The sequence below is a fragment of the Pararge aegeria genome, chromosome 22, assembly GCF_905163445.1.
Source record: "Pararge aegeria chromosome 22, ilParAegt1.1, whole genome shotgun sequence".
Classification (NCBI taxonomy): domain Eukaryota; kingdom Metazoa; phylum Arthropoda; class Insecta; order Lepidoptera; family Nymphalidae; genus Pararge; species Pararge aegeria.
In genome coordinates this window covers 4,337,589-4,362,146 of record NC_053201.1, presented here as the reverse complement: position 1 = coordinate 4,362,146, position 24,558 = coordinate 4,337,589, and the positions used below count along the sequence as shown (strand labels likewise).

Sequence of the window (24,558 nt, the reverse complement as noted above, 5' to 3'; positions counted from 1 at the left end):
GCATTAAAAACTTAACTTTAGAAGTGTTTCTCGTACAGGCGGTTAGTAACCTTATTACATTTAACAGTTGATAATAATTATTTTACTTCTAATGTTCCAAACGTTTACCATAAAATGGGGAAAATGGGAAAAAGTTTGGGAGCTAGCAACATTCCGCGCGTGGGAAGGGAGGCGTGCGCGGGGCGTTTTCACTGTTTTTGGACACAATGCACATGCAATAATGGGGTTGAGGGGAATGAGGGTTCTATATGTTCTTATTTCTGTGGCGAAGACCAAGTATATTTTCTTAAGAGCTTTTTAGTATAAAGTCTCATCAACCAGAGGCGTAGAGCCTCATCATATCAACCCATTACCGGCCCACTACAGGGCACGGTCCTCCCACAATGAGATAGGGTTACGGCCGTAGTCCACCACCCTGGGCCAGTGTGGATTGGTGGACTTCACACACCTTTGAGAACATTATGTGGAACGCTCATTCATGCAGGTTTCCTCACGATGTTTCCTTTACGGTTCAAGCAAGTGATATTTTAATTGCTTAAAACGCACATTACTTAGAAAAGTTAGAGATAGAAGAGCTGGGATTCGAACTCGGCTTCTCGAAAGTGAAGTCGAAATCCTACCCACTAGGCTACCACTGCTTGCTAAGCGTCATGTGCCCGTTATGACACCGGCAACCATCTTGAGACCGGAACACAGCAATGCTGTTTGGCAGCAGAAATAAGCATGAAGTTTCTCGTATGAGCTCTGTCACAATAAGCTCCACTGCTACTGAAAAGTCTATGTATTCAGCTCTCAAAGTTATATTGATGTTACAAAAGATAGAATAGAAGCAGGTTACTTTGCGGAAATCCATAATATATTATGAAAATTAAGCTTAATTTGCTATACTCCGCGAACAGCAGGAGAATCTGTATGATGTAATTTATAATTTCTTCAATACTTATACTCCACACATTGCCGAGGATCTGTCCTCGGCAATATACCCTCTACGCACATTTCGCTCCGAAACCGGAGCATCCTCAGGAGATGTTGACTTTACAATGACCTCATCCTTTTACTTACATCAATTTTTCATGGTAAAGTCAACATCTCCTGAGGATGCTCCGGTTTCGGAGTGAAACGTGCATACGAGTACATTGCCGAGCATCTGTTTGGTGTGGAGTATACGGATTGAAGAAATTATAAATTACACCATACAGATTCTCCTGCTGTTCGCGGAGTATATCAAATTAAGCTTAATTTTCATAATAACAAAAGTGTGTTCAAATAACCATGTTTGCTGAATCACAAGCTATTACTAGTCTTAAACTGTCGCGTGAACGTAACACATTATTTTACGCTCAGTACATTTATTGAATGGCGCGATTATGTTCTAAACGCATTCACTGCATAACTCTGCAGTAAAAAGACCATTACGAGCCATGCCCGTTATATTACCAACGCCATGTTATAAAGACGCCTGCACGGTTAGTTATATTTTTATGATTGGATATTTATTTTTAGCATATCAGCTGTTGCAGGTTGTTTGTAAATTATTATAGTTTTTTCTCTCAATAATTATCATCTTTAGCCTAATTGCAAAAGGGTTTCTCTCTTAGTTCCCCGGGTTTAACAAAGCCAACAAGAGGGAGATGCCGTGGTGGTTTTTGGTTTGGGTATACCCCCTTTAGAGGGGGGAGTCCCACATAGCCTATGTCCTGCCCAAGGGTCGGAGGAAGCTTTTCCACCACGCCAAATAAATAAAAAGGTTCTCTCTTGTGGGAGACAAAGAATTCGCGCAGTGACCCAACTACCTTGGTACAATATACTAGCTTACGTTAATCTCTGAGCTTTCACCTAACTCTATGCCAAAAATCAATAAAAATTGTTTATATACGAAATTTGATTCAATTCAGTCTTTTTGCGTGACAAATACTTTTTTTATTATCATCAATGATGCTAAAGATTGCATTTTTAAACAGTTTTTTAGTGTAGTGTATAAAGTGCACTTCATACTTGCACAAAAGCACTGCCTTATTCACTATGAAAAACCCGAGCACCCCTTAGGATGCTCCGGTTTCGGAGCGAAACGTACGTAGAGGGTACATTGCCGAAGATCTGTTTGGTGTGGAGTATCTGGATTGAAGAAATTATAAATTACACCATACAGATTCTCCTGCTTTTTGCGGAGTTTAGCAAATTAATTTTAATTTTCATAATATATCATGGATTTCCGCAAAGTGACGCCTGCTTCTATCCAATATCCAATACTAATTATTCACTGTAAAAATCAAAGTAAGTCCTGCTTCTAAACATAATACAGGTAAAATACTGAAAATTTTTTGAAAGTCTAAAAGTTTAATGAAGTTTAAAAATAGAACCAGCAAAAAAAAATTAAATTGCACTTTGTCAAGGAGATTTTATTTACTGCAAATGACCTGGAGATAAATAACTTGCGGTCATTTAACGACCAGTAAAACTGATTATCATCGTCCGCGAGCGCCCTAATATGGTCGGCCGTTGAATGATAGCATTATTAAGGCAAATGTCAACGGATGTCAAATTAGCCAGTTCTTTATTAAGCGTGGCTAATTGAGTAATTGGCGTATAGGTTCAAACGTTTAGGTACGATAAATGAAATAAATAAATAAATATACTACGACAATACACACATCGCCATCTAGCCCCAAAGTAAGCGTAGCCTGTTTTATGGGTACCAAGATGCCTGATGAATATTTTTTTACGAATAAAATACACATAAATACTTAGAATATACATATAAACACCCAGACACTGAAAAACATTCATGCTCATCACACAAACCTTTTCCAGTAGTGGGAATCGAACCCACGGCCTTGGGCTTAGAAAGCAGGGTCGCTGCAAACTGCGCCAATCGGCTGTCGATGTGTGTGTACGATTTCAGCATTCGCTCGCAATTGTAGATATAGATAAGTAGGTACTCTTGCGTGGAAATAAATATGGTAGATAATTTTTAAAAACCTGTTTGAAAAGCGCAAATGTAATTCGAGCCTCGTACAATTAAAATGGTGACTAAAATAGAAATATTTTTTTCTTTTGAAAAGAACTTCAGCCGAAACTCGAGATATAACTCAAGAAATTGCAATATTTCTCAATACAATATCAGCGAGGCAAGCAGATAAATTCGACAAATTAACTGGGTGGTAAACACATGTTCTGTTCCCCATATTGGCGCGGCGGTAGCACCTTTGATTTATAGCGTTTAGGGTTCCGAAGGAGGATGTGTTGTATGTTACCAGGATTTTACACTTGTTTCATTTCGAATATAACATATTGCTTGGTTTTCAATGTTTAATGGCGATGTAACGTTGCGGAATTCTATACAATAGAATACTTTCATGTTTATTTATTTATTTAAGTAATAATAAATATAGATGGAAATAATAATTACAAACTAAAATTAATATTTATAATAAATATAAGCCGTCTAACTGTTCACTTATGGGCATGGTACCCAAAATGCTGGCTAAGTCTAGCTATACAAAGGGGCAATACCTTTGTATAGCCAGACTTAGCCGTTGGGCTAAATAAGCGCCAGCTCTTGGGTCACCAGACGTAAGGACTTTTATTTTTAAATACAATAGAACCAACAAATAGTCAAAAAAAAAACATATACAGATGTTAAGCACGACAACAAGCAATTCGTCTGAAAGATCCGGAATGTCTTTTTATTGGTAAGTTTTTTGATTATCCAAAAATACCTTTTTAATGGCATTGTTGAAAAATATCATTCACTTCATCAAATAGGGAATCGGCGCTGAAATCCACCACGCTACTGAATTGCAGGCTGGCGGACAAATCTCATACAAAGGGTACATACATGTTAGCTGACCTGTCTGTAATACTTCTCGCTACTAAATCCTAATACCGAAGGCGTCCGTAAATCATTGTGCGGCACATCTGCCAGCGAAATAGAAAAATAACAATAAATAAGGGAAAATGCTCCACGACACCGGCTCACGCGCGAAATATTGGATTTCCACCATTTTTCTTTTTCGACAAGTCCTTTGTTTTGTCTTAGCTAAGAAACAAGCTTTTGAAACGGTTAAGAAAGCTTTATTTAATATTAACTTAGCTTGATTTATTAGTGAATAGATTTTAGTAGTAGTAGAACAGGAATTTCTACCGTCATGCTTATTTCTGACGGCCGTTTGGCGCAGTGGGTAGCGACCCTGCTTTCTGAGTCCAAGGCGGTGGGTTCGACTGCCACAACTACACAATGTTGATGAACATGAATGTTTTTCAGTGTCTGGGTGTTTATACGTATATTATTAGTATTTATGGATATTATTTATCAGTCATCTTAGTACCCATAACACAAGCTAACGCTTACTTTGGGGCTAGATGGTGATGTGTGTATTGTCGTAGTATATATATAAATATCTTTTTTTTTTTTTAATTCTTAACATTGCCTCCAAAAAAACACTATTAAAAATGTATAAAAAAAAACATGAATGCCCAAGCAACCGGCGGTAGGGGCACCAGAGTGAGGAACCTCCTCACAATACGCGCAGTTTCAAGCACTACTGCCTTCTGTATCCGACCCTTGATCCAACAACCAAGCGAAAGCTTCTTAAGATGTTGGTCGAAGCTTATCGCGAGAAGACCATTGACTGAAACGGACGATCGGAACAATAACGGTCGACTAAACATTCCACATGACGGCAATCTCGTGAGCAAGGACCAAGTATTTAGTATCTATATTATTATTATTTCTGATGTGATATCGATGCTTAGTGCTATTAACAAGTACCGAGCAGTGCTCTAGAAATTGAGATAAAAGAGAAATAATAAGGTAGACTCAACAAATAGACACTCTTGATTACTTCCATAACAAGTCCAAGAAACCCCTTTTATCTCTTAATACACTCATGAATACCGTGGTCTCATTCAATAAGTTAACCCTTCCTAATCCATCTTTGATTAACTCTCCACTCTCGGCCTTAAGTAGGTACAGTTTAGTACACGTCAGCTTAATGTATTCTGGTTTTATTCTCGGTTTCTTTTATCTCAGACTTGCAGTAGTCATTCTATATTGTAGGTAGGTATTTTTAAATTGAATGTATAACTTTATCTTACTTATTTCATTTGAATAATGCCTACTTAAGGAATGTGTGCAATATTGTACGTAAATTTGATATAACTGCCAGCGTAAAACGTTAAGTGTTTTTCATTTTGCAAACCTACTATTAGTTTTTATATCCAATGTTTTAGATAACAAAAGATGTGGAAAAGAAACAGGAGTTATCGTAGGTATATTTCATCACATTTGTTCGTAACGTAAATTATATACACATATGCTCATAATCCGAGATATTAAAGATTATTATACGTGTTTATTATAGTTTTTTAAATTATCGAACTCTTCTTTTATTATAGTCAATTTAATTGATGTTTGTACGTATATTAACGACATTTTCAATTTATAATTGATTAATTATTGTGATTATAATTTACCCTTAAAGGAATATTTGAAGCCAACTCGTATTTAAGCTGTGTTTCTAAAATCTAAAAATATCTGTTGTATGGGAGAACAAGCCAGAACCCATTAAAAGAACACAAATGTGCTGATTGATGTAAAAGATGATGACACCTAACCACTTTTTTATTCAACCAAATAACTACTCGTGCACCGTTTATATAACATAGCCAACGCAAAACTATCCATAGCTTCCGTTTATTTTCAATCCGCAGCCATTTTTGTCCCTTCGGCCGGTGCATCACAATCATCGCCATTCTATATTGACAGTACGTGTTGTGAATGAGCAACGTTTTCCGTACTTTGTAGCCATTTTTATTTGGTATCGATCGGGTCGCTTCGACCCCGGACGCCGGTTGAAGGGTTATTCGCCCGTGTAATTGGCTAGTTACAATTCATTATGCTATCCTGATTTTTGGATATTTCGCACTCACTTTGCGCGGATTTGGTATGGATATGTAATTTCAGAGATGTCGAACTGTGTACCTAATCGTTTTAAACCTTTGTTCAAGTTAGTGAAACAATCAAATTCAAAATTCATTTATTCATTTTTAAGTTTTTGGCAACAACGAGACTGTTAATTAGTGGCTCTACCACCATTTCTAGCAGATTTTATCGAGAATAGCTGGCAAGAAACTCAACTGTTGCTTTTTACCAACATTAACAATTTACATATTAAAATTTATTTTTGTTTTTTTTATCGGTCGGTCATTACAACTAATGTTTGATAAGAATCGTGTGTAAACTACACGCAGTAAAGAAGCATAGTGGGTTTTTTTTTCTTATTAGAAACGAGTCCAGTGAGCAGCATGAGACATAGATTAGGCTGGTTATGATAACGCTACAATGTTTCCAATAAGAAAGTTACCCCAAAAATCGGGAAAAATGGTTTTTATTTTTATTAAAATAAGGTTTGCGTTTGCTATAAATTTCCAACAGCTATTAAAATTGAGCTTAATTTTCATTTTTTTTAATTAAAATAAATACATTACACAATACACACATCGCGATCTAGCCCCAAAGTAAGCGTAGCTTGTGTTATAGGTAATAATTCAAAAATTCAATATTCAAAATTCATTTATTTCAAGTAGGCCTAATATAAGCACTTTTGAAACGTCAAGTCTGTCTGTGTGTAGTGACTCTACCACCGGTTCACCAATAAGATGATATTTACTACTTACTTACTTATAACATACAAATAAACGCCCAGACACTGAAAACCATCCATGTTCATCTCACAAACATTTTCCAGTTGTGGGAATCGAACCCACAGCCTTGACTCAGTAAGCAGGGTCGCTGTCCACTGCGCCAATCGGCCGCCTATTAATTTGCTATATTCCGCGATAAGCTCGACGGCAATGTACCCTCTACGCTCTAGAGAATCCGAAGATCTGTTTGGTGTGGAGTATAAAAATTTAAGAAATTATAAAATACACCATACAGATTCTCCTGCTTAACGCGGAGTATATCAAATGAAGGTTAATTCTCATAATATATCATGGAATTCCGCAAAGTAACGCCTGCTTCTATCCAATATTATCCGACAGTTGCATACATTTTACCCTATTATGGATGGATGTTTAAAAAAACACATTCTAATACACATACTGTGTTTACGCTTATTTCTGATTCTTGTTTTATCAGTTAAGATATGTGCGCTATTTCTTAGTTATTCAATGTAACATAGAAGGTTGTTTTTTTTGGGAATATTTTTTTTATATTTATCCCATTTATTTGTTTGTTTGTTTGAAGTCTTTATTACACACACACATTGTATACAAATTAAACAAAAATACAGAAGAAACTGAGAAAATAAAATAGAGCGTGCAAAGGCGGTCTTATCACTAAAGCGATCTCTTCCAGACAACCTTTGACGTTAGGAAAAAACGAAGGAACGGGTTGGTGCAGCAATTTAAGTTTAAAAATATATATTTATATATACAAAATTATTATAATAAACTACTTACTCATACATTCTAATACTACACACATTATTTGGTTTATGTTGAAAAAAAAAATGTTTGACTATCTAATACGATGTAATGGCAAAATGTTCTTACTTACAGGTAAACAATTTAACTGGTGGAATAACTTTCTTTTTCGCAAGCGGTTAAATTCGGCCAATCAATCAATAGCCTTTAAGAGTGGGTTCGACCACAAAGGGCGTAATTCTTCATTAGATGCCCCGGTTCCGGTCAAGTGGCGCCCCCAGGGGTTGGTAATCAACGCGAGACTTGTATTATTTTTGAGGGGGTGTAGTTTATCTTTCGGGTATTTCTTTGGAAGCAATTCGAAACCAAAGTTCTGAACCGAATATTTTCCTTGGCAGTTTTTGTGCGCAAACCTAACGAGTATTTAATTTTTTGCGTGTTTTAGTAGAGCGCCATCTAGTTTGCGGAGTAGGACGTGCTAATCAATTAAAAATATTGAATAGAGCACAGGAATTAATTTAAGGCTTATAATACAAGTTATTACTAATCAAATGTTATATTTTCCATTCATAATTGATATTTTTTTATTAAAATACTAATTTTGGAATTAATTTCATATTTTTGAACTTGGATACAATAGTTTTAAGTTTTATAATTATTAATAAGATAAGATTTTGACATCGTCATCATCCTCAGCATATGACTGTCCCACTATCGGGGTGGATTGGAGAGTTATTGAGAGTTTTCTACGCTACTATTATATATTATCTCGGTTGTAGTTTTCTTGAAATCCAAAACGTTTTAAACTTTACACACTACACTGTACACGATTTTCACTTCCTTATTTTATATTAGATAAGTACAAATACAGTCTAGAAAATTTGGCTACGTAGCAATTTTTTTTCTGACACAGATTTAATTAAATCTTACCAAACATTTTTCCTTCACAAAACAAAACAAAGACAATTTAAAATAATATTAAAGTATATTAATAAACTTACTGAATAATTTAATCTTAAAATTTTTCTACGCAGTATTACAAATACAATTGAATTTAAGTTTAATTTATAAGGTACTTATAACCTAAACTTCTCAAGTTATTCATAAAGACATTAAACCTATGTAGAAACATATACCGTCTTATACACAATATTCGACGATAAGGAATTCGTGTTGAGGAAACTTAGTTTCAGCTGGCCACCCCTCAGTTTATTAGGCGTTGAGTCTTATTTAATTTCGCCCTGTGAAAACACCCCCGGTCAATGTTAACTCTGGCCGCACACGCCGAAGTGGACAAATACCGCTAAATTATTGCCTTTTTCTGTCCAAACATCGGTGCTTTCCCTATTCCCTCATTGTTATTGATCGTTAATTATTCTTGGCAAATGATAGTAAAATAGAAAATAATAATAAACATATATTTTTTTTGTTCTACTTCTTTCGCTTAACTCGATAATTTTTAGTATGATTGGAAAAGGATAAAAAATATATAAAATGCAATCAATTTAATTGAACATTGAAAAAAGCGGTGATAGCGCAGTGGGTGGGAGCTCGACTTCACTTTCGGTGGTAACTTCACTACAAACAGACTGACTTGACGTTTCAAAAGTGCTTATGAATTAGGCCTACTTTAAATAAAGACTAGCATTTATTTATTCTTTAAAATAATTGTTTTATAAATATAACCTAAAATAAACTATTTAAAACTAAATAAAATCTAAAACGTCTTCGAAACCACCGCAGCGAGGTACAGTTCTTAAGATGCTGGCAGCATTGCCCCTTTGGATGGCCAAACTAATTCGTTGGCCAAGGTAATGCCCGCTCTAGGATCACCGGTAGACTCGATAACCCTTTTCGATAGATTTTTGAAAAGAGCTCGTGCCTCCGGACCCCACTGTCCCAAAGTCTCTACTCCAAAAGGCACAAAAATGAAGCTGCTATCCAGGTTTTCATATTTACTTTCAATCTCGCAACGTAAACTTTGAATTAATTATTAATGATAATAAAGTTACCGCTGACAGTGAGGTTGCAAGTACCTTTGAAAACTTTTTTCAGAGTGTTCCTATTTTGTTGACTGATTCACTTAATTCTTCACCTACTGCAGCTCAGAGTTTATTGAGGAACAACGTTAATGAGTGCAACGTTTTATTTAATTTTAAACATATATCTGCATATGATATAATAAAGAATTTTAAGTTGTTGAAACAGAAAAAAACCGGTGATTTATGGGGTATGTCTGTAATGGTAATATCTAACATTATAGACGTTATTGCCCCTTACTTAGCCATACTTTTTAATGAATGTGTTGATAGAGGTACTTTTCCAAATTTAATGAAACATAGTAAACTTATACCTCTATTTAAATCTGGCAATAAAAACGACATTAACAATTACAGACCCATTTCAATCTTACCAGCTCTTAGTAAGGTCTTTGAAAAAATTATATTAAATCAACTTTTGAATCACTTCAATGTAAATAACTTACTACATCCGGAGCAGTACGGTTTTACTAAAGGTCGTAGCACCACGGATGCAGGCGCTAAACTTTTAAAACATGTGTACGATGCCTGGGAACGTTCGCAGAATGCCATTGGTGTTTTTTGTGATCTATCCAAAGCATTCGATTGTGTCGATCATAAAACCTTGCTTCTTAAACTAGCCCATTATGGTATCAAAAACGTTGCACTAAATTTGGTTGCCTCTTATCTCAGTGACAGAACCCAAAGGGTTTGCATAAAAGACATTAAGTCGCAGGGGTCGGCTACGTCAATGGGTGTCCCACAGGGTTCAATCTTGGGTCCCTTTCTATTTTTGGTGTATATAAATGATCTACCACACCATGTCAGTGAAACCTGTGACATTGTACTGTTTGCTGATGATACATCTCTAATTTTTAAAACTGATAGAGGTAGAGACAACTCTGACGATGTAAGCCGTGCTATGTCGCATGTGTCGCACTGGTTTACTGTCAATAATTTACTTTTAAATGCAAAAAAAACTAAGTGTGTGGAATTTATTTTACCAAATGTAAAGAAAGTTAATAAAAATATAATAATAAATGGAGAATCACTAAAAATGGAAGATTCCACAGTTTTTCTGGGCATGACCTTGGATTGTAAGCTTCAGTGGGGTACCCATATAGATACACTAGCAGGTAAACTAAGCTCGGCTGCCTACGCCGTCAGGAAAATTAGACAGATTACTGACGTAGAAACAGCAAGACTTGTTTACTTCGCGTACTTTCATAGTGTGATGTCTTACGGGATCTTATTATGGGGCAAAGCTGCTGATATTGAAACTATATTCATATTGCAGAAAAGAGCTGTACGGTCAATATATAAACTTAAATCACGTGAATCCCTCCGTGAAAAATTTAAAGAAATTGGTATACTTACGGTAGCCTCACAATACATTTATAACAATATAGTATTTGTAAGACAACATATTAGTCTTTATAAACAAAAAGTGGATATAAACAGTCGACTTACAAGAAATGGTCATAAATTAGTGACATCTGCATATCGTCTGCGAAAGGTGCAGAAGTCATTTGTGGGATTGAGTATACGCTTTTATAATATGATTCCTAAGGTAATTTTGGACCTACCAATCCATAAGTTTAAAGAATGTGTTAAAACACATTTATTACAGCGAGGTTATTATACAATTGATGAGTTTCTTAATGACAAGGTTGCTTGGAAGCATCCGGCTCCGCTTTCATCTCTCACAAGATAGAAAAATGAATGTTAAAATATAAAATGTAAATTTTTGATGTTGGAAAAGAGCAACTGCTGAGTTTCTTGCCGGCTTCTTCTCGGTAGAATCTGCCTTCCGAACCGGTGGTAGAGTCACTACACACGGACAGACTTGACGTTTCAAAAGTGCTTGTATTAGGCCTACTTGAAATAAATGAATTTTGAATTTTGAATTTTGAATTTTGAATTTTACGCCTCTTGGCCTGCTCGGTAGCAGCCGCACCCACCATTGACGAGGAGGCCTTGATGTGTGATGCAGCTCTTGCCGTCGCTCCGCGCCAAACCAATCGGTTCTAATACAGCTGGTACGTGAGCGGTAGGAATTACAAAATCAAAACAATTACGTTAAATAAATGAATTTTGAATTTGATTCCCAGCACGCACCTTTACCTTTTCTAAGTTTTATGCGTTTTAAGTAATTAAAATACCACTAGCTTCAACGGTGAAGTAAATCATCGTCATGAAATCTACATGCTTGAGATTTCTACATAATGTTCTCAAAGGTATGTGGAGTCCACTAATCCGCATTGGGCCAGCGTGGTGGTCTACGGCCAGTGGCGTGCACAGGGTTTTAGACCAGGGTATGCATATAGAAGGAAGATGACACAAAATTGAAAAATCCTTCCCCTTTATGAGTTATATAAAAATTTTAGGGTAGGCAGTGCTTTTGCGCATATATGAAGTACACGCCACTGACTACGCCCTTAACCCCTTCTGATTGTGAGAGGAGATCCGTGCTCTGTAGTGGGCCGGTAAAGGGTTGATACGATGGAAATTCTCACCGAAAATTATGGAAACCTTAGGTAATACACGCAGATGACGTTTCAGTCATCAACTTTTTTATTCCAATAGAAGTTAGCTCTTGACTGCAATCTCACGTGGTAAATATTGGTGCAGTCTAACGGGCTAACCTGAACGGGGTATGGCAGTTATATTGTATTGGATTGTATTGTTGCGCTCTGAGTGGATTCACAAGGATCGCAATGTGGGTTATTTGTTACGGGAATAGATAATTATATAGCATAGGATATAGCATGTTAAGATTATTTTTTAAATAAAGCTACAATATCGCATTAGGTTTAAGTATTCTGTATTGATGGTGTTAGAATAAGAAAATAAATAAATAAACATAAAACCTAACGGTTTCTACGCCACATCGTAACGGAACGCTTATGCTTAGCTGCACGTCTTTGTCAGTAAGGTGGTAACTAGCCAAAGCCGAAGCCTGCCAGTCCAGACCAGAGAAACCCCGGGACCTCCCATTTAAAACCACAGCGCTCACTGCCACGTTAGGGAGGTCGTCAAAGTTTCTTATAAATGGCGGATTATTACATCTTTATTAACTTGTAACTGGTGCTTCGGAAATTACTGCCATTATGGGGCCAGCGTCAGACTTAAGGGTAATACCACTCCGGGCTGGTGTAATGAGAAAATTATACCGAGACTTAGCGGCCTTAATAAAAATTTGTTCTTGCTTGGGGGGCGATGGAGCTATATAAATTGTTTTATTTATTACTTCTAGACCTTGCGAACCAGTGGCCGATTCATTACTAACTAATGTTTGACTAAGTCGAGCGTCTGGCTTACTATATACTTTGACGGCCAAGTGGCGCAGTGGGCAGCAGTGCTTTCTCGGTCCAAGGTCGTGGGTTCGATTCCCACAACTGGAAAATGTTTTTGTGATGAACATAAATGTTTTTCAGTGTCTGGGTGTTTATCTGTATATTATAAGTATTTATGTGTATTGTATTCATAAAAAAATATTCATCAGCTATCTCAGTACTCATAACACTACGCTTACTTTGGGGCTAGATATGGCGATGTGTGTATTGTCGTAGTATATTTATTTATTTATTATTGTTAACTTGACGGCAAGTGATTTTTGGTGACCACAATAGGTAGTGGAAATGTTTTATATAAACTGTTTATATCTCTGTCTGTTTTATAAGAAAACTCGTTAACCCTTTTTGATAAATCTTCAAAAAGCCCGAGTCCCCGGCCCCCACGGTCCCAAACTCTCTACTCCGAAAGGCACAAAAATTAAACTGCTATCAAGGTTTCCATATTTACGCCCGCTTTCACCATTGCGAGGTGGCCGGGATGTGTGATGCAGCTACATTATATCAACACAGGTTCCCCGGGCGTCTCACATTACACGGGTTTTTAGTTTGGGTGTACCCCCTTTTGGGGGGAGTTCCACATAACCTCCATCCTGCCGAAGGAGGTAGCGATACAGCTTTTCCACCACGCAAAAAAAAACAGGGTATCGACACAGACTTTTTGAAACTATTCAGATATTTCAATTTCAATCGTTAAAACATAAAAAAAGCAAAACTAATCTCGCGACTCGATCTGCCCTGAAATTTTACACTGATAAAACCAAAAGTTCACATGGCCACATTTGGGCCGCGACTATATTTAACCCGCGCGATGCCGCGATAGGCCAAGCGTGTGCTTTATTACGATTTAATTCAACAAAACAGAGAGAACTTAGCTTTGATATTGCCGACTTGCGGCCCCGTAGGGCGGCCATGCTCTCACAATGCTGCGGATAATCGTATTTTACTTTCAAACCTTTTAAGGATGGATGAATCTTTATAAGCGCGGAATTGTTATAAGGCGGGAAGCGGTGACAGCCTAGTGGTTCGGTTTCGGTTTCACTTTCGGGGTGCCGAGCTTGAATCCCAGCACGCCATCCCACCTCTAACTATTCCAATTTAAGTGTGCTTTAAGCAATTAAAATATCACTTACTTTAACGGTGAATGACAACATCGTGAGGAAACCTCTCAGGCATGCAGCCTGAGAGATCTCAATAATGTTCTCAAAGGCGTGTGGATTCACCAATCCGCACTGGGCCAGCGTGGTACACTACGGCCTAAAACCCTTCTATTTACCCGTGCCCTGTAGTTGGCCGGTAATAGGTTGATATCATAATGAATAATTATACGACCTATACGGATGTTTTTTCGCTACTAGACGGTCGGAGGCGTACCATGAACAAGTAGAAGTTTAAAAAATAAGGCTACTGACATTTAATGATGAGATGCATATAAAAAAAGATGGAAAACCATTATCAATAATGATCATGAGATCAACCCATTACCAGCTCACTACAGGTCACGGGTCACTTCCCACAATGAGAAGGCCTTAGGGTTAAGGCCACCACGCTGGCCCATTGCTGATTGGTGGGAATCAATAATAATAATGATCATCATTATGACTTCAACCAGTTGACAATAATAATAATGTATTCTTCATTACTGTTGAATTTTAAGAACAATAGGTGTTTATATAATATCAAGTACATAAGCAGAAAACCACCATCTGTAAACAATGTAAAAAAATAAAAATTAAATCATTAAAAATCAACCCCATCTGCAAAGAATTTCCTTCAAAAATTAAAATTATGCAGCCCCTACAGTACGGTAAAGTCATAGAGCAAAAGTTGTTTTGTATTGTTTTGTAAAGCGAAGTTACGGTTGGATTCTTGTGACAGCGTTGTTTAAACAATATGCATTTTGTTCCTACTTTGTACAGCCAACAGTGCTTTACGCACACTCCACTAAAATATACATATTCTTTTGTCATTTTAATTTTTATGCTGCTTTATTAAATATTAGACCACTATTTTGCAGTGTGTTATAAGAGTCATATAACTCCCAAAAAAGGCATCAATCAAAAGTGCTTTTTATATTTTGATCAGATTGAGTCGAAGTCGAACTCGGGACCTCTCAGCGCTAGCGAGTTCATCAACGACCAAACAAAGTCATACAATTAAATCCCATGTGATCGGTCTTAAACAATTCTATACAAACTAGTTGTCACTAAAGTTATAAATGAGAATGTAAAGATGTTTGTTACGCTGTCACGCTAAAACTACTCAGCCGATCGTCTTGAAAGTTTGTAAAAATATTGTTGAAGGTATCAGAAGTAAGATAGGGTACTTTTATTTAAAAATTTTACAAGTAATAAAAAAAATGTTTGTTATAAAATATCAACATGTTGCTACTTCAGTGCAATCTAGCGTTCACTACTGAAGTTCATAATTTATCATCGGCTAGTATTATATAAATGAAAAGTACCCTGCAGATGTGACGTCGTCTTTATATAATTTATAATTTATTAAATAAATACCGACTAAAAATAAATACATAAAATCGTATCTCTATCATGAAAAAGGTAAAAAGAAAGAGAGTGTGAGATACAGAGAGAGACAGAGAACTTTCTGTCTCTCTCTTTAAAAAAAGAGTATGTTATTACCAATGCAGACCAATTTAAGCGATTCACATCGGACACCAAAATAATCGCGGTGTGTTATAAGTTATAGCGTATACTCGTGACGGACAGCGTCGCGTCGACTATCGTAATATTGCGCGGGTCGTGCTTGTCCGTTGGTCTGTCCGTTGCGCCGCGGTCACGAGCGCGTCACGGACCTTGTCACGACGTGTCCTTGCGTGTCACTTTCAATGCTTTATGTACGTGGAAAACTTCATGACGAACTAGAGTCCGGAGTGGGTTTTTCAACGTAAGAATAGATGGAACCAAGGAACTGGCCCACCTGTTGGTTACCGGGAAACCATCGCGAAGTCACTTAGAGGACAAGGCTTCAGATTCCCGAAAAGGAATCACGAGGATCTTATCCACGAGGATTCGGACCGCGTTCGATCCTCGGGACGTACCTTTAACTTAACGAGTAATGTGCGTTTTTTGTGTAAGCAATTAAATATCACTAGCTTTAACGGTTAGGGAAAACGTCGTGAGGAAACCTGCATGCCTGAGAGCTCTCCATAGTGCTCTCAAGTGCGTGTGGAGTCTACCAATCCGAACTTGGCCAGCGTCGTAGACTACGGCCCAAGCCCATATCATTCTGAGAGGAACCCGTGCTTTGTAGAGGGCCGGCAAGATGGTGATGATGAGGAAGGTTACTTATTGCAATCCAAACTGCGAAATAAGCTGCGTGATTTTAAACATTTAATTTAAACAAGTAATTTAATAGTAGAAATTATTTTTCTCACTCAGTAGAACAAAGGGACACGTAAAGTTGTTGTCAAAGGAAAGTTGTAAGTTGTAACCCGACACTGATGGTATCGCGCGCCGCTTCTGACGAGAGCTTCCTTTTGTTTATAGGCCTTTATGTGCGCCCTTGTGGGTCGCGTCACGAAAAACGAGCACTGGCGGGCGGCAGACGCCACCAACCACTTTTTAACACGACTGTCCTTAAAATCTTTACTAATTATTATAAGTGCGAAAGTGTTTCTGTTTGTTTGTGTTCGTCCTACACGCCCTAACTAAGCAACCAAGCAACTGGATTTTCGGAATAGAGTTACGTGAAAGGACGTAGTTTATCTTAGGAAAAAAAAAGGCTCTTTTTTTTATCCTCCATAAGTTAGCTCTTACCTGCAATCTCACCTGGTAGTAAGTGACGCGGTCTCAGATGGTAGCGGGCTTACCTGTTAGGGAGTATGGTAGCCATACCCCTAATCTGTTTCTAAGCGTAATCGCACCGGAACCCTAAATCGCTTAGCGGCAGTCTTTATCGTTAGGGTGGTAACTAGCCAGGCCAAAGCCTCCACCAGGTCATACAGGAGAAAATTCAGGAATAATAAATTACCGAATGCCCCTGCCGGGAATCGAACCCGGTACCTCCTGCTTAAATTCTCAGCGCTCACCGTTTCGCCAGAGAGACTGATTCGTTAGTTAATCGATCGTTAACTCACATAACCTTAAGACTTTATAGAGTATTGAGTTTTAAGATATGAAAGCTACTTATATTTAACAACACAACTCGCAAGAACCCACTCTTCACGTTAATAGTAGTCGTATAGATAAGTATGTTACACTGACACAGTTGTAAAATTCTCGATGTCCAACTACACCGTCAATGCTCTCTTTACGTGACGCGACCTATAAAATAGGCTTACATTTACGTCTTTATTCACTGACTATTTACTTGCGTACAGTTGTCCTTAATCAAAACGATGTCTTCATAATCAGTAGCCAGTTAGGTATATTATATTAAAGGCAATCCGTAATACAATATGGAATATTTGATTACACATAGTGTCAGAGTTAATGGTCGCATATTAATGGACTTCGGCATCGTCCCGGCACCAGCGTTTTTTTTTTTTTAATATTGGCACCTAGCCTTTGTATTTTTCGTGCCGATATCCTCATAAGTATATTTTGTCACTAAGAGGCGAAGAGGTTTTTTGGAACTTCTACGACTAAAACCCTACGGTATTGACAACTAAACTTACTGGTTTGGTGAGACGGTTCGGTCGTGGCTAGTTACCACCATCAACAAGGACATGCCAGCGATGAAGCGTTCAGTTACGTAAACATAAAAGGCCTGCCCCTTTTTATTTATTTTATTATTTATTTATATTCTAATTCTAACTCATATCATTTCATAATTCTTAAACCTATGCTATTACATTTCATGTTAAAAATAAATGCCTTACTCCTTAGGAGGTTAGCCCGCTAACATCTTATCGTTTACATAATGCATTCTAAGCCTAACTTGTGATGGAATTTAAAAAAAAAACTCTTATATTGGTACTTTTGAAATAACCTTATAAGTAAAACTATTCAAAATTGTCCTTAGAATGTAAAGTCAATACATTCACAATAAAACACTCTATAATTAATCATTGAATGCTTAAATAATTTATTCTTTTTGGTGTAATATGCTTATAAATGTATGAATTGTTGCAGGTGCTCAGAACAGACGGACATCTGCAAGTCTTGCGATGGAGCTGTTTGAGCAACACCAGGGTACACACATCCTCCAGGTAAATATAAAATGATACACAGTCAAAAACGAGTTCAACTGGTTTCTTACCATTCCTAAAAAAACTATTGGTACAATTTCCAATTTTATACAATCTTCGATGTCCTTAAATTAATGAATATCTAAAAATGGAGATTTAAAAAGGTTGGTGCGGTTTAACAAATATTATCACAAGTTGCTAAAAATCTGCTGGACTCAAAAGGTTACCAATACTAGCAAATCTGCCTTTATATGTACATTTGGTTAAAGATTAAAAGGAATCTTTGTTCAGACTGGTCATGTAAAATCTTGTATAATCTGAGGTCAGTTTAAGTTGGAGTAGGAATTCAAAATGACAGGAACCCAGATCAAAAAAAAAGGGTTGTATAAAATGACGGGAAAAATAGAGGTAAAATACAGAGTACGGAAAGAAGTGTTAAGGGAAGTTTGTACCGAATTACCAAAGTGCTATAAGTTCAGATGGATTGATATACACTATTATTAATAATTGTTAAATAATAATTAAGATATCACGTTATTGATATTAGAGATAATAGTGTGCTATTTGGTAATTAGAGATACTAAAACGATTAAACGTTGTAAGATCCTTTACCAATAAGGATGCCATGCGACGAGTTGGTTGTCAGCGCGAACTTTGGAAGACCGTGAATAAGAAAAAAGTTGCCTATCTAGGCCATGTGCTTAGGCATGATAGATACAGGCTACTGCGACTGATAATGATGGGCAGAGTTGCTGGAAAGAGCCGCATCGGTCACAAGAGGAAGTCTTGGTTGCGCAACCTTGGAGAGTGGACTGGGATCGCGAGTGCCGCCCAGCTGTTTAGCCTTTAGAGTTCAAAAGAAACCTTCACTAGTTGGAGAGGCACCTAAAGAAGAAGATCACAAGTTAGTTATAATAACCGGGACAGCTTAACGTGCTCATGTGGATCGACTAACACAGAGGACAACGGCGGGCAGGGTGGCAAGGCAAGGTACTGCGAGATATAAACACTACTTACTCACAAGAAATCAGAAATCTCACGCAGACAAAGTCACGGGCATCCGTTAGTAGTTTTATGAAAATAGAAGTATTTGAAACTACTGATACATATATTTTTTAATAAATATAGGTATACCAGAAGTTGCTAGTAGAAGTCGAACCTTGAAGAACGTAAGACTATCTGCTGAGTATATTTTTCCTATCCAAGGAAAAGCCCTGCATTGATAATAAAAAAGCTTTCTATTGTTACACAATATGCATTTCACGTGAAAAGTACTCAATAAGATAGTCTGAGAGCCATACGCAAAACGAATCAAGAAAAAAACAATGAACGTTAAATAAAATCACAAATAGATAACTATTGCTGTACGCATTGGAATACAATTCCAAGAACACCACTGTAGTAGCCACGAACTTACGTATAGAGAAAGTATTAAACTAGATAAGAATCTCCGACACAATTGAACCCAAAAAATTTGAAGGTCATTCGTAATAATGTGATTGACACTCTAACTTCACAGCTGATATCCATCGTCTCGGAAGTTTTATTTTTTATCAATCTGCTTATAGTAAAAGAGTCTGATATCGACTTGTTGACAGTGTCGTACTGGAATTTATTTTACAGTTATACATTACAAAATAAATAACCGATTTAAATTCGAAGTTATATTATTCAAGTATGTGTTTTTGCAGACGACTTTTATACTTAATTTAGATTCGTACCTATATTGCATAATATTGTCAACCTACCACCTATACTCGTTCATATAAATATTGTTGTACTGAAAACATTCTAGCAGGCTCGTCTATAGCTTTTTTTTAATATTGGCTCGTAAACAGCAGTAAATTTTATTTTCTACCTTAATTACAAACATACCCCGTCTCTTTAGGATGGGGCAGGAAAAAAATACTAATTTTTAGAAGTACTGTTAATTTTACAAAAAAAAAAACAACTATATGCTATGTGATCATTTAATCTGATCAAAAAAAATAAATCCCATTTAAATAATACGTTTATTTTTTAATTATAAAAGAGGAAGCTTTAAGATTTGTATAACATTATCAAGGCTTATGATAATGACGATGATAAACTTATAAAACAGTCCGAATAAACAGTCCGCCGTCTCCCGGTCTTTATTTATCATCGTCCGGTATTATTTTCATAAAAAACTAAAACCTCCCAAAACACAATCGAACTTGACTTTGTTACACAATTGGCTAACTTCATGCTTTTTATAACATAATAATGGTACCTGTTCAATAACCTAGTTGAAAAAGTTTTCAACAATAGCCCGGCCGCAGTGTGTCTAAACATATAACTTTCGACATCAAAACTTAATAATTCGCCGGTTTCACCGAAAATTTCATAACCGATATTAATTGAAACGACATTTATATTAAGATACCTCACTTTGTTAAAGGATTGCTTAAAAAAATCGCGGCCAAGTGCGAACGGCTTCGTAATTTAGGTTCTGTATTGAATGTAATGCAACTTTAGCGAAATAATAGACGAAATAGTTAATCTCATTGTTGTTTTGTTAATGGAGTTTCGTTGTTTTATTCGATTATATACAATGTTGCGGAGGGCGAACGATAAGATTACCGAAAATCTACACAATTGGTGTCGACAACGGTCAACTATTTTAATTAATTTTGGTTTGTACCTTAAAAATTAACTTTTGCAGTAGTAATTATTTTTGTGATAAATCTCGTCCGGAGATGTTCTACAGCCAAGCTTATTTTTCTGTCCCATGTTCATGTTTTGCACGCCTCATAAGCGAAGCGTTGAGGTGGGTATCACTGTCAGTTTACGCACACCGACTTAAAATTAATTCTCCAACTTAAAATGTCACTTTTTTTATTCTTTATTGCTTTTATAAGTGAATATAGACAAATTTATTTAAAATCTCTCTTTATTATTTAAACCAATTAAAAAATGGTTTAAAAAAGTTCTGCCTTGGACGTCCGTGTGTCTGTATGTGTGGATCCCGTATCATTGTGGTCACGATAACGAGCGAAATACTTCACTTGTCGAGTTGGTTTTTTTTATAGGCTTCAGTATTTTGAGGAATAAAAGCCTATTACTTTTCACGGTATAATAAGATGTAGTTTAATTATTAGTTACAAATAATCTCAATTTTATTGTAATGAATGAGATTATGAGGCGTGCACTTTTGGATTTTCCAACTATTTTTTTTTTTGACGGCCCATTGGGGTAGTGTGCAGCGACTTTTTATTGAAACGAAAATCTTCGGCATCAGCTTCAGCTTTCTAAGTCCAAGGTCGTGGGTTCGATTCCTACAACGGCAAAATGTTTGTGTGATTAACATGAATGTTTTTTAGTGTCTGGGTGTTTATCAGTATTTATATATAGCAGTCATATAAATATTCATCAGTCGTCTTAGTACCCATAACACAAGCTACGCTTACTTTGTGGCTAGATGGCGATGTGTGTATTGTTGTAGTATATTTATTTATGTTGCCTCCAAGCAACTTTACTGTGTTCAGGTCTGAAGACCGTGTTTGTTGGTTTAATACTGCGCATAAGGCATAAAAGGCTCAGGTTGATGAGTGCAGGAGGATACTTGGTAGGAGGTATTCCTTACATGCCCTGCAAAGTGTTCCTCTGTTAAAAGGCGATGACGATTTTATGTTTGATTATACTAAAGTAAGTTCAAAACACACTTTAAAAGATTTGAGGATTTCCCTCGATTTCCATGGAGAATGGAACTATTATAGGGATATTAAATTTCGTCAAAAATTTACGTAAAGTCAAAGTCAAAGTCAAATATTTCTCTATTCATAGGCATATAGATGGCACGTTCATTACATGGAAAATATGACATAGAAGTGAGTTGATGGCGATAACTAAGTTCGTCAACTTAAAACGAGGCTACGAGGGTTCCAAACGGGCCCTGGTCTAAGAAGAAGCCCACAACAAAATTAGCCGGTTGTTTTTTTGGTATCACCATCTCACATTGTCATTTAAAACTATAAAAGAAGCAACCTGGTTTGAAATAATTTACACCCAAGCATTTTTGTCGTCGACGTAGTCCTTGACTACTATAATAGAACTTTTCTAATCGTAGAAATCGGTAAACAGCAAAAATCAAGAAAAATACATACAGTCAAACATAGACCTCTTTTTTATCCACACAGATAACCTAATGATTCAACATTTATTTATTTGAAACCCTGGAATTGTCAGATTAAGAAAAAAAATACAACTTTACCACATTTGATTGGTATTTGAGGGCCGCAAAGACATAAAAAAAGATAAAACGCGTTTCAACGTAACGGGCGCGGAATGCTAAAAAAATCGATTATAATACTATCATTTCGCTCACGTAAACAATATAATTTTATGCAATCTTACATTATAATACTGTGGTGCTGCGGTTTCTATTGCGGATCGAAAACTGGCTGCTACGTGATTCCTTGATTCGATCGGCTGTTTTTAGGGTTCCGTACCTCAAATGGACACATGGAACCTTTGGTTGGGTCAGAAGCGTAGCCGGGAAATCCCCTTTGATCCCGTGGAGTCGATCTTGAAACATTGAAATCGGTTTTTTCTTACTATTACTACCATATACTAAAATGCGTTACCATACAGTCTCCTGGGTACTCTGATAATTACAAGATCATTATAGGATCGCTGTCCAGCTCTCTGTTTATCTGTCTGTCTATGTCACAAGACCATTTCTATGAGGAACGCGTAGAGGTATCAAGTTTCAAATAATATTTAAAACTCAGGTCTGCAAGCCCAAATCAAATCTTTTAATTCAATGCATTCAAAGGGTACGTCTAAAGTAAGGTAAATATAAAGGTAGGTGCTGCTTATACTGCATATTTTGACTCCATCCATCCACCATTCCGCACTGGGCCAGCGTGGTGGTCTACGACCTTAACCCCTTCTCATTGCGGGAGGAGACCCGTGCCCTGTAGTGGGCCGGTAATGGGTTGATATGTTGATGATGTAGGAATCAAAACCAATGTGTTACTTCCTGATAAATAAGATTCATGATTTTGGCGAGAAGTAATGACCTTTTTCAATATTAATAACTAGATGACCCGTGCAACTTCGTCTGCACCAAATCGGTTATTACCGGAAAACACGAATAAAATGATATTTTCCAAAAATGAATCCTAGCTAGATGGATTTATCGCCCCCGAAACTCCCTGTATACTAAATTTCATGAACATCGTTGGAGCCGATTCCGAGGTTCCAATTATGTATATACAAAAATTGCTCGTTTAAAGATATTCATTTATTTCTTCGTCTATCTATATAATATTCATCTATCTTCTCAGTAATATAATACACACTGTAAAGATATAAATACAATAAATTATATACATTGGGAAAAATACGAAAACCGTTTTAATCGACTTCAGTAATAGACAAACCATTATGCAACAAGTTTAGACGGAACCATCGGTGTGGGAGCGCAACTCCCACTTGGTTTTTTTTTAATAGGTGCAACGTTGCGGTACTAGTTGTACGTTTTTTGAGAAAAAAATAAGGACGTGCATGCAACGATTTACGTTTTACGTTTTGGAGGTCAATTCGGTCGCGTAATCGATTTTCAAACAATTTTACGTGAATAAGTGTTTTTTTAGTTAATTTTTATATTATCGTGTTTTGAGTTTACTTTTCGTGCGGCGCAGAAGATTGTTCGTTCATTTATGTATGACAGATCTATAGATATGTGCTAAACTTTTTACAAAACTTGTAAGCTTATTATATTGATAAAGAAAGCGCCATTTATTTGGAACTTAGCTAAGCATCCTGAGCAATCAAGGCAGACCACTGTATACAAAATTTTACATGACTGCCGAAAGAAGAGGTTTTATATTTTCAGGATCCATGTATGTGTTTGTAAATTTCTCTATTCCATCATAACTACTAAATGCATGAACAAAGGATGTGTGAGGTGTCGTTAAAATTTACGGCCGATTAGCGTAGTGGGCAGCGTGCTTTCTGAGTCCAAGGCAGTGGGTTCGATTCCCACAACTGGAAATGTTTATGTGACGAACATGAATGTTTTTTCAGTGGTTGGGTGTTTTTTTTTTTTTTTTACTACGACAATACACACAATACACACATCGCCATCTAGCCCCAAAGTAAGCGTAGCTTGTGTTATGAGTACTAAGATGGCTGATGAATATTTTTATGAACAGGATACATAAATACTTAAAATATACATATAAACACCCAGACACTGAAAGACATTCATGTTCATCACACAAATGACAACCACAAATTTTCCAGTTGTGGGAATCGAACCCACGGCCTAGGACTCAGAAAGCAGGGTCGCTGCCCACTGCGCCAATCGGCCGTCTGTGCCGTGTTTATAAGTATATTATAAGTATTTATGTATGTTATTCATAAATATATTGATCCGTCATCTTGGTATCCATAACACAAGCTATGCTCATCTTGAGGCTAGATGGCGATAGAGTGACGGAAAAAAAAAGCTGTACTTACATGATATTATAAAACTCCCGGATTACGGACGTTAATTAAAAAAAAAAGATGACGCTCTTTTCAAATTTTAGAATTCATAGTTACATACAGATCTAGACGTAGATGTTTACGTGGATGTTTA

The 24,558-nt window shown here is 36.7% G+C and overlaps 1 protein-coding gene across 1 annotated transcript in view; it reads left to right on the top strand.

Annotated features, from left to right (window-relative positions):
• Positions 1–24,558, top strand: part of LOC120633910 (protein trachealess) — a 60,820-nt gene that overhangs the window by 4,592 nt on the left and 31,670 nt on the right. The window contains exon 2 of the mRNA XM_039904309.1: positions 17,896–17,972. Coding sequence (XP_039760243.1) covers positions 17,896–17,972 — 77 coding nt within the window. The remainder of the gene's footprint in view (positions 1–17,895; positions 17,973–24,558) is intronic.